Source organism: Schistocerca gregaria, chromosome 5, assembly GCF_023897955.1.
Source record: "Schistocerca gregaria isolate iqSchGreg1 chromosome 5, iqSchGreg1.2, whole genome shotgun sequence".
Classification (NCBI taxonomy): Eukaryota; Metazoa; Arthropoda; class Insecta; order Orthoptera; family Acrididae; genus Schistocerca; species Schistocerca gregaria.
The window spans coordinates 165818878-165831302 of NC_064924.1; the positions used below are offsets into that span (position 1 = coordinate 165818878).

Consider the following 12425-nt stretch of genomic DNA (forward strand, 5'->3'; position numbering starts at 1 on the left):
GACACATCTCCATTCGTCCCTCCATTCACGCCTGTCGCGACACCACTGGAGGCGGGCTGCACGATGTTGGGGCGTGAGCGGAATACGGCCTAACGGTGTGCGGGACCGTAGCCCAGCTTCATGGAGACGGTTGCAAATGGTCCTCGCCGATATCCCAGGAGCAACAGTGTCCCTAATTTGCTGGGAAGTGGCGGTGCGGTCCCCTACGGCACTGCGTAGGATCCTACGGTCTTGGCGTGCATCCGTGCGTCGCTGCGGTCCGGTCCCAGGTCAACGGGCACGTGCACCTTCCGCCGACCACTGGTGACAACATCGATGTACTGTGGAGACCTCACGCCCCACGTGTTGAGCAATTCGGCGGTACGTCCACCCGGCCTCCCGCATGCCCACTATACGCCCTCGTTCAAGGTCTGTTAACTGCACATACGATTCACGTCCACGCTGTCGCGGCATGCTACCAGTGTTAAAGACTGCGATGGAGCTCCGTATGCCACGGCAAACTGGCTGACACTGACGGCGGCGGTGCACAAATGCTGCGCAGCTAGCGCCATTCGACGGCCAACACCGCGGTTCCTGGTGTGTGCGCTGTGCCGTGCGTGTGATCATTGCTTGTACAGCCCTCTCGCAGTGTCCGAAGCAAGTATGGTGGGTCTGACATACCGGTGTCAATGTGTTCTTTTTTCCATTTCCAGGAGTGTATTAGTGCAAATAATGAATTGCCTAGCATGTGTACTTGATCATTCAACAGGGTTTTCCTTTCTGTATGTGGTAATTTTTTTGCAGGGTTAGGAGGTGTTTTTTTATTGTTGGTTCTAATTATTTTCCTGTCATCTTCTCTAGTGATTGGTTTGTGGTCATGTTCTCTTAGGTGTTCTGCAAATGTGGAGTGGTTTGTCCCATATTTCCAGGTTCTCATGTGTTCTTTGTATATGACATCAAATGTTCTACCTGTTTGTCCTACGTATCTGTCTTCACAAGTGTTACATTGTAGTTAATATATACCTGCCTTTTGGTATATGTCTCTGTTTTTTGTCAGTTTTGGGGTGTATTTTTATATAGAATTGTCTGTTGTGTATGCTATGTTTATTCTCTATCTTTCGAAAATGTTGGTGATTTTATAGGTGAGTTTGTGTTTGTATGTCACTGTGTAACATCTTGAGTTTTTCTTTCATCTTTTTCTGATTATCTTGTGTCGTCGTTATGGGACTGTGTCAGTGTTTGGTTCTGTTGCTGTGTTGTCTGTAGTACAGTGCTTTGTGCTTTTATTTTACTTTTAATTTTGTTGTTTAGCTTTGTGAGTATATTATTATTGTAACCATTATTTTCTGCTGTTTGCATTATTATGCCCATTTTTTTGGTAGCTTTCTTTGGTGAGTGGCACTGCATTGAGTCTATGGAACATATGTCAAAGTACTGCTTGCTTTTGTGAGTATGGGTTGTTCGAGGATTTTGGGGAATGATAATGTCTGTTGTTGTGGGTTTACGATAAATTTCAAACATATGCTTATTGTTTTGTTTTTTGATTGTTATATCCAGAAAGTTAATTTGATTGTTCTGTTCTCTTTGAATTGTGAATTTTATACTTTTATGTATCTTGTTGATGTCATTATGTAGTTTTTCAATTTTTGTTTGTGGTTCATCTATTAAGCAAAGGATGTCATCCATATACCTGAACCAATGTAATATGTTGTATTCCTTTGCTACTATTTTTGTGAAAATGATCTGTTCAATGTGGTTTACAAAAGTACTTGCAAAGGCTCCTGAAACTGGGGACACCATTGGTAATCCATCTTCTTGTAAATAAAATTCATTATTGAATTGAAAGTAATTTTGTTCTATTATGAGCTTCATTAATGTGCATATTTCCTTAATCTGTTCATCAGGGAGTTGACTGTAAGTTTTCAGGTTCTTATCTATGATTTCTATTGTTTCTGGTGCTGGTATGTTGGAATACATGCTTTTCATACAAATGAGAGGAGTGTTGCTATGTCTGGGATTTTTATATCTTTTATTTGTTGTATTAGCTGTGTAGTGTTTTTAATGGTTCTGTCTTCTTGTGCTTTGTAAATTTTAGGACAGCAATTTTAACATATATCCCACAAGCTTGTAAGTGGAGGATTTTCTGAAATCCATTATTGGCCTCACAGGAACATTCGGGTTGTGGATTTTTGTTTGGCTTTGGAGGACAGTTGCACTGGGATTGATTTGTAACAAGTTTCTTTTCTCTGTGTTATACAGTAGGATGTCAGCATTTTTCAGAGTTTTTTTTTACTTTTGTCTGGAATCTGTTTGTTGGGTCTGATTTTAATTTTATAATATTATTTTGTGAGAAGAATTCTTACATTTTTTCAATGTATTGTTCTTTGTCAATCAGTACTACTGTGTTCCCCTTGCCTGCTTTTGGAATGATAACATTTTCATTTTGAAGTTTTCTCCTAAGGTTTCCGAGTGTTGTAGATTCTGTATTTTTGTTGTTTTTTTATACTGCTTATTATATTCTGGATTTCTTTTTTACTAGTCCTCTATTTAGTTCAATGTTGACACTGCTGTTTTCATTCCTATCTTCCTTGTCAAAACACTTTCTGGTTCTACACATAGATTTTCTAAGAAATCTTCATCTATTTCTGAATTTACATTGTATTTTAATCCTTTCTCCAACAGCTGTCTTCCTTTACTGTTTGACTGTGTGTCAGTAAGGTTCACTACTCTTGAGTAGAATGACCACAAACCAACCACTAGAGAAGGTGACATGAAAGTAATTAGAATCAACAATAAAAACACCTCCCAACCCTGCAAGATAATTACCATATATAGAAAACCAAAACAGAAAGGAAAAAAGGAAAACCCTGTTGAATGATTAAGTACACATGCCCAGCAATTCATTATTTACACAAATAGATAAAATAATAGAATAACACTCCAAAATACCACCAACACCTTTAGACTCATTTATCCATGAACCCCTCCATGGAATATTGAAACAAAAAGACAAATCAGCTGTCAGCAAAGCTTTCAACCACTTGCTAACAGCTAGTACAACATCATACAATTCAACCACAAACTTCTTTTTTTTTAAAATAATAATAATAATAATAATAATAATAATAATAATAATAATAACAATAATAATAATAATAATAATAATCCTCCCCCCCCTCTCTCTCTCTTCATACACATACAAGGTATAAATATCATAGTCTTGAACATATACTTCGTTAGTTTGGCAACAAGTAGGTAAACATGACAAAGTGGAAGAAACACGTAATAGAGTTGCAACATTTATGTTGTGGAAAGCAGTGTCCAACAAAATAGTTATATCGAGTAGCAAAAGAACTGTATTACACCACAAAAAGAAGGAGAAACATGGTGGACAGTGTGAAGACGGTCAGAGCATAAAGTTGTGCTTGTAAGTCAGTAATAAAGTGGTAGTGCGACCTCCAGATCAGACGATTGGAAACGAAGATCAGTAAATCATAAGTAATTACTTTTTACATAAAAAATTGCGACAAGAGCTGTTTAATAATCAAAAATTAACAATACTATATAGTTATAGATCCCACTGATGATGCCTTAGAACCAGAAAAAGGTGAAACGTGTCTGGGATAAATAAATTAAGTGGCAGGAGGAAAAGGCAGTTTTATTTACAAAACAAGAATTCGAAATTTTGGAATTGATATTGGAGAAAATGATAAAATCCTGCTTAGTTAGTATTTTCTCCTAGTATTATCATTATACAATTAGAACACATTCTCTGTTTTCAGATTACACACAAATACCCTTTTAGTTACTTTGGTAATGTTTCTATATATGCATTTTTCTTCTTCAGTCATTATATGATGTGGGATGTTGGGTAAATGGTGTACCAGAATCATTTTCTCCTTTTCCAACTTAATTTCCAGATGGCATGCAGGAAGGACAATTGTCTGTACTTCTCTGTATAAACATAATTTTTTGTAATTGTATCCTAGTGATCATTACATGATATATAAGTTGGAGGAAGTTATATATTTTTTGATTCATATTATAATATGGTCTCTTGAAATTTTGAGAATGAGGCTCTGTGGGATGCAGAGCACCTTTTTTGTCGCATATCCTGTCAGAGCTTGTTGAACATTTCCATAACATTCACATGATAAGTAAACATTCCCTGTGGTAAGGTGAAAATCCTGCCCCCACCCCACCTCTCTCTGTCATTAACCCAGCTTTGGCAAATATTCCAAACAAATGAACAATACTCAAGACCCGACAGAACAAGATTTTTGTAAAAGCCATTTGAGGGTGGATCACATGTACTTGGGATTTTTCCAATAAAACTCAGCAAGTTGTCTGTATTTCTCACAGCTAGATTTAACTCATCATTCACTCATAAACTGTTCCAGAAAGATAATAAGATAATCCTACATACTTGACAACTGTCACTGATTCCAGCCAGGGCCTTTTCACCTCTGCATGCACATTACATTTCATGAGTACAGTGTCAGCTAACAGTTTTTGGCTATGTGCTGATACTAACGATCTTCAACTCTTTCTGCCTTTGGGAACTATTTCTAAAAGCATGTTATCTCTACTTGTAACTGCATCATCAGCAGACTGTCAGAGAGAGCTAAAATTGTTGCCCTCTATGTCATTATGTCATTTTTTACATTATGAGCAGTAAAAATCTTAACACACTTTCTTGAGGCACATGGAAGCTATTTTTCCTTTTGGCAATGTCTCTGGATGAAGAACAGTGTACCACATCTATTTCAGGTAAAACTGTGGTCTACTGCCAAGATTATCAGCCAACTGGCAGTAGATTTAAGTTATGAAAATTCAGTAAATTCAGTTAAAAGTGGAGTAAAAAATAATTTTCATTGTCTGTTTCTCACTGCCAGAGATTATCTCTAACAATGTAAAAGCAATCTAAATTATGTGAGACCATAATTAGCTTCTTTTTCCAATAATTTTAATCCATAGCAGAAACTTTTGTGAAAGAAACAATTCTTTACCCTATCCACATTATCCTCCTCACTGTTGTACCTCACAGCTTACATATGCAATTGAGTGGTAAACTGTCATTCCAAAAATTGAATTTAATGTAGATAGCTTCTCCCTCATTATTTATCAGAAAACAGTATTCATTTAATGAAATAAAAATGACACTAAAAGTGAGCTCTCTTTTGAAAAACATTACAACATATTTGCCAGTGGAACCATTACTCACTTTAAGGCTTTTGACATATACTGGGTTTATTTCACTTAAGCCCAGTCTAAGTGGGATAACAAGCAGCAGAGGTTTCCACACATATGATGACCTGCATGAACCAGCACCTTTACCACTGCGGGGTCGTACATTGATGAATTCTTCACTTGGATCTTTATTACAGCATAATCGTCCTGTGGTAAACAAATGAAACAAAAATTAAATCAGGAACTGACAGCAAAAGGAAGATCCACACAGATAATTAAGATGCTATGTGAGCTGCTGACAGATTTATGCTACATTACGAAAAAAAGTTGTTATTACAGGTATTATTCAGTGCGTTACACCATAACTACACTCTGCAAACCACAGTGGATGGGTGGCAGAGGGTACATCCCATGGTACTAGTCTTTACAGCTTTTTTCCCTGCTTCCTACACATATATACCACAGGAAGAATGGTTGCTTAAATGTTTCTATGCACACTGTAATTAGTCTAACTTCATACTCATAATCCTGCCAGCACTGGTCTCGCAGAGCACACAATATCCCTTCACTTCAGCATCATTCCAGAACATTGTTGTCAGAAAGGACACAAAATGGCCAGTCAATAATATTCTTCCCTTGGACCCTTCAAATACTTCCTCTTGTTCATAGTATTTATTTGACCACAAGCAACAAGAATATTCATTTCATTTTACTTCTTGTTATTAGTGACACAAGCATAGACCACATCACTACTGCACGCTGTAGCAGCAACTTAAATCAGGCCTGTAAATTTCTGCAATCTCCACAAATATAAAATCATTAGCAACATTGTATTATTGCGGCAGGTAAACTCAGCAAACTTTTCATAACTCTCATGATAAACCATCATCCAATATCCTTCCAAGTGGATACAAGAGTAGTCTTTATGCTGATCCACCCAGAAAGATATCAATTAGGATTTTCTGTCATCTTGTATGCAACACTGGCTTCTTATAGCAAATAGGGTATTGTGATTAAAGATATGTTTATACAAATAGCCATGTACAAACCAGTCTTTAAAAAATAATTAACACCCTTATACGTGTGCTGCCTGTTCTTTCAGACATGTCCGAGATCAACTGTACAAGAAAGACCAAGTCCAAAAGAACAGACACCACAGATATAAATATATTCTTCTTATCAGAGCAATTAATGATCGTTCAGTGCAGATGTAATCTTCATCGGACCTCTTGCGTGATTCTGCATGAGGCTGTGCGCAATGAGTGTAATGGACAGGGGACACAACATATGTAGTATGAGACAAGTTGGGCATTTGGGTTGGACGTGAAGCGTACTCGGATAGGCGAAGAGGTTATGGCAACCACTTGGGTAAAATGGGGCTCTGGATTCGAGTCCCAGTCTGGCATAAACTTTCACTTGTCACCACTGAATTCACTGCAGTGCCTGAATGCATCTAAGGTTGATATATCAATTTCATCATCAAACATCCTTACTGCTACACAGCCATCAGTTTCTAATATGTTTGGACTAGACACCTTTATCTCATTTTGGTTTCCCCATTCAAAATACTGCCTATTTAATTGCTCTGGACATGCTGGATAACAAATATTGTACAATGGCTGGGATTTAAACCCAGGTCTCCAGCTTGGTACAAATTTTCATTCATTGCTTCACTCTGCATGTATACATCATAGCTGCCTGAGACTTGAAAAGATCTCAGGAGCACACAGTTGCATTTGATTAGAGCACATGGGCCTGGGTTTCAGGTAGGCTCCCCCACTTCATTTGATGCTGAGATACTATTCTAATACAGTTGGAGAAACTCTGCAACACCGTTCGACTTTAGGGGGAATTCGACATGGGTTGAGACACGATTGGGAATATGGAATTGATGAGGGAGATGTTCTATGTAGCCCATGCTGTTATGCAAGTCACTGTGCCAGAGTGACATAGTGATTTTCACATCTGCCTACTTAGCAGGAGACCGGGTTCAAATCCTGGCCTTGGTACAAATTTTCATTAGTCATTTCAGTCTACAAACCATACATAAATTGTAAAAAAAGAGGTTGGTCAAAAGGAGCACCACAAGACATAAAGCAAAACTTTGGTGCAAACATTCTATGTGCAAAGGTGCAAGCTCACTCTAATGAATAAGGTATTGATTCTCAGCCTTAATGACGAACATTCCCAAGCCCTGCAGTCATTTACCCTCATTTTGCTACACAAAAATTGCATGATGAGCCTTGTCTGGCAACATGTACATCAGCCAGGCAAGGTATAAGACTCTGACAAGCTCATACTTTTCTTTCACATAAACCCAGAACAACTGTTCCCTCAATGACTTAAATTGTCTCCATGGCCTAAGCCTGTGCATCCTTGGACATGAATGTACCTAAACATTACTGGTCACTTTTGTGAATGAAAACAGACTAAGTTGCAAAACTTTTTTATTAATTACAATTATGCATTTTGCCCACATAAGACATCATCAAATTATGTAAACATGTAATAAGATAAGCTTCAGTCATCAATTGGCACTGAAGGGTATTAACTGAGAATAAGAAGTGTCTGGACATAATATACAGTGTCAAATGTCTTATTAGATATGTAAAGGGCCTTGTGTGTGGTAAGCACCAAGGTGGTGCTTAGCTGTCTCAGCATCACCATGCTGAGCTTGAAGTTACTCTACGTAAGGCCCTTTAAGTATCTGATAAGATATTTGATGACCGTATATTATATCCAGAAGTTTTATATTCAGTTAATGCTCTTCAGCAGCAATTGATGGATGAAGCTTGTATTATTATATGGTTACATAATTTGATGGTGCCTTACAAGGGCAAAAAACATAATAATTAATTATTATTAATAAAAACAGTTTTGCAACTGAGACTGTTTTCACTGAAAAACATTCATAACCAGTTGGTGCATCAGACAGTAAAAATTGAGTGGAACCAATATTATCACTGTTTGCTTCCTTGGACCCATGTGATCTACATCTACATCTACATCCATACTCTGCAAGCCACCTGACGGTGTGTGGTGGAGGGTACTTCGGGTACCTCTACCAGTTCTCCCTTCTATTCCAGTCTCGTATTGTTCGTGGAAAGAAAGATTGTCGGTATGCCTCTGTGTGGGGTCTAATCTCTCTGATTTTATCCTCATGGTCTCTTCGCAAGATATACGTAGGAGGGAGCAATATACTGCTTGACTCCTCGGTGAAGGTATGTTCTCTAAACTCCAACAAAAGCCCGTACCGAGCTACTGAGACTCTCTCTTGCAGAGTCTTCCACTGGAGTTTATCTATCATCTCCGTAACATTTTCGCAACTACTAAATGAGCCTGTAACGAAGTGCACTGCTCTCTGTTGGATTTTCTCTATCTCTTCTATCAACCCTATCTGGTACGGATCCCACACCAGTGAGCAGTATTCAAACAGTGGGCGAACAAGTGTACTGTAACCTACTTCCTTTGTTTTCTTATTTTCAGACTGCATTTCCTTAGGATTCTTTCAATGAATCTCAGTCTGGCATCTGCTTTACCGACGATTAATTTTATATGGTCATTCCATTTTAAATCACTCCTAATGCTTACTCCCAGGTAATTTATGGAATTAAGTGCTTCCAGTTGCTGACCTGCTATATTGTAGTTAAATGATAAAGGATCTTTCTTTCTATGTATTCACAGCACATTACACTTGTCTACATTGAGATTCAATTGCCATTCCCTGCACCATGCAGCAATACTTTGCAGATCCTGCTGCATTTCAGTACAATTTTCTGTTGTTACAACCACTCGATATACCACAGCATCATCCGCAAAAAGCCTCAGTGAACTTCCAATGTTATCACAGGGTCATTTATACACTACTGGCCATTAAAATTGCTACACCATGAAGATGACGTGCTACAGAAGCAAAATTTAACCGACAGGAAGAAGATGCTGTGAAATGCAAATGATTAGCTTTTCAGAGCATTCACACAAGGTTGGCACCGGTGGCGAGACCTGCAATGTGCTGACACGAAGAAAGTTTCCAACCGATTTCTCATACACAAACAGCAGATGACCAGCATTACCTGGTGAAACATTGTTGTGATGCCTCGTGTAAGGAGGAGAAATGCGTACCATCATGATTCCGACTTTGACAAAGGTCTGATTGTAGCCTATCGCGATTGTGGTTTATTGTATCGCGACATTGCTGCTCGCGTTGGTCGAGATCCAATGACTGTTAGCAGAATACCGAACGCCGTGCTGGATCCTAACGGCCTCATATCACTAGAAGTCGAGATGACCATGGCTGCAGTTATCCTTGACGTTGCATCACAAACAGGAGCGCCTGCAATGGTGTACTCAATGATGAACCTGGGTGCACAAATAGCAAAACGTCATTTTTTCGGATGAATCCAGGTTTTGTTTACAGCATCATGATGGTCGCATCCGTGTTTGGCGACATCGCAGTGAATGCATATGGGAAGCATGTATTCGTCATCGCCATACTGGCGTTTCACTTGGCGTGATGGTTTAGGGTGCCATTGGTTAAACGTAACGGTCACCTCTTGCTCGCATTGACGGCACTTTGAACAGTGGACATTACTTTTCAGGTGTGTTACGACCCGTGGCTCTACCCTTCCTTTGATCCCTGCGAAACTCTACATTTCAGCAGGATACTGCATGACCACTTGTTGCAGGTTCTGTACGGGCCTTTCTGGATATAGAAAATGTTCGACTGCTGCCCTGGCCAGCACATTCTCCAGATCTCTCACCAATTGAAAACTTCTGGTCAATGGTGGCCGAGCAACTGGCTCGTCACAATACGCCAGTCACTACTCTTGATGAACTGTGGTATCGTGTTGAAGCTGCATGGGCAGCTGTACCTGTACACACCGTCCAAGCTATGTTTGATTCAATGCCCAGGTGTATCAGAGCCGTTATTACAGCCAGAGGTGGTTGTTTTGGGTACTGATTTCTCAGGATCTATGCACCCAAATTGCGTGAAAATGTAATCAGATTTCAGTTCTAGTATAATATATTTGTCCAATGAATACCCGGTTATCATCTACATTTCTTCTTGGTGTAGCAATTTTAATGGCCAGTAGTGTATATATTGTGAATAGCAACGGTCCTACGACACTCCCCTGCGACACACCTGAAATCACTTTTACTTTGGAAGACTTCTCTCCATTGAGAGAATGAGGTGGTTGTGATGTCTGGTTTTATTTGTGCGCTAGTTTTCAATGAGGAAGCTCTCAACGCATGATATAAGATTCTAGTCATTGAAAGCCTCCATCAGACCGAAGTAACAAGATTAATGGCCCAGAATTCCAGACTAAAATGTAATGGTGCAACATAATAAATGGGCTAGGCATTCAAAGAGTAAACACCCAAAACAACTGGCAAAATATTTAAAAAAATTCTTTAGTACCTACAGCAGCACAACAGTGAAGTGCAAGAACCTAACCGAAATAACACAGAGGCACTAGACCAGACTGCTTTTACACCCTATTTGGAGCATGCTGTTTTGAAAAATCGTGTCACATGGATGAAGCCTCTAGCTCGAAGCAGCACGTAAATCTGAGTCCAGAATAGCCTGACACTCATCTGTGTTTGCCAAACTGTTGTTCTGTACAGCAGTGGGTCTCAACCTTTTTTGGCACGGAACCCTTTCGAAATACTTTATGGAACCCTGGAATAAGCAAAACCTGGTTTTATGTTATTTCTTTAACTATAATAATTTAATGAAAACCATACAAAATTAAGCGCATTATACACTACTGACTTCTGCAACAATGTACAAAACAACACACAATAATACAATAAACGAGCCTGAGAGGAAATTTGTGGAAATTCATCATGAACACTGCACTAAAACTCATCAAGTGACATTGTTTTGAACAATGATTCATGCTTGAATCTGATGTTATTTCTAAAAAGGATTCACTGGTTCTGTTTGAAGTATTGTCAGGCTTCTGCAAATTTGGCACAAAAGGATTCTGAAGACATAAATTTATTTTCAGTTTCGTATGCTGCTCTTCAGGAAAATACATCTCAAAATATGCATACATACTATGGAGACACTGACCAATTCTTCAAATACATTGACAGAAAAAGAATTGCAACACCAAGAAGGCGTTGCGTGACATAAACAAAAGTTGGTATGCATGTTACTGCATCTGAAAGATGATGTCTACTCAAATTGCACACCAATTGCATAAGAGCGGTGCTATTAGTACCACTATGAGGATGCAAATCAGGTTTGCTTTGAATACACACTGTAATGGTTGTGAGCATTAGTTACCTTTGAGATTGGACATATTGAGTTGTGTTAGTCAAGAATGCCTTTAAGGCGATAAAGATGCCATTATCAAAACCTCACTGATGTTGAATGAGGTCGTGTATAGGGCTATGGGATGCAGGGTGTTCCTTCTCTGATATTGCAGAAAGACTTGGCTGGAATCAGCCACTGTATACAACTGCTGGGACTGGTAGTCGTGAGAACGTGCAGCCACGAATGACTGGGCTCCAGACGGCCACATGGCGCTACTGAGAGCGAAGACCAGAGCCTTCAGTGTATGGCTCTGGGGCATCATACTGCACCTGTAGCAGCAATTTGAGCAACAATTAGCGCCACAATGAAACAACAAACTGTCACAAACAGTGCCTTCAAATACAGCTCTGAACCAGACACTCTGTAGTGTGCAATCCTACTGACCCCAAACAACCACCATTTTCAAATTCAGTGGTGTCAAGTGAGAGCTCATTGGAGGGCTGGGTGAAGGTCCATTGTGTTTTCTAATGATAACTGGTTCTGCCTCAGTGCCAGTGATGATCACGTGTTGGTTAGGAGGAGGCCAATTGAGGGCCTGCAACCAACCTATCGGCAAGCTAGACACACAGACCTTTACTTGGCTTTATGGTCTGGGGTGCAATTTTGTATTGGCAACAGGAACACAGCCATGGTTACCAAACACATGGTCACTCTCATGGTTACCCCACACAGCCTGATTGCAAATTTGTACATTAATCTGGTGGTTCGAAATGTTGTACTACATTCATGAACAACAGTGTGTAAGCTTAGATAGAATGAGTCTTGCAAAGCAGTTTTTAAAATTAAGAAGCTACTAACACTCCCGTCACTATATATTTTTAAAACTGTTCAGGTGATGCTAAAAAACAAGCAGTACAATTATCTAAATAGAGAAATATATTAAAAACAAAGATTCCAAGACTTACCAAGCGGGAAAGCGCCGGCAGACAGGCAC

At 39.3% G+C, this 12425-nt stretch overlaps 1 protein-coding gene across 1 annotated transcript in view; it reads right to left on the reverse strand.

Moving 5' to 3' along the window:
* The window catches only part of LOC126273115 (cysteine protease ATG4B), an 82971-nt gene that overhangs the window by 36519 nt on the left and 34027 nt on the right, over positions 1-12425 (reverse strand). Inside the window, exon 6 of the mRNA XM_049976566.1 lies at positions 5204-5376. Within this exon, the coding sequence (XP_049832523.1) occupies positions 5204-5376 (173 nt within the window). The remainder of the gene's footprint in view (positions 1-5203; positions 5377-12425) is intronic.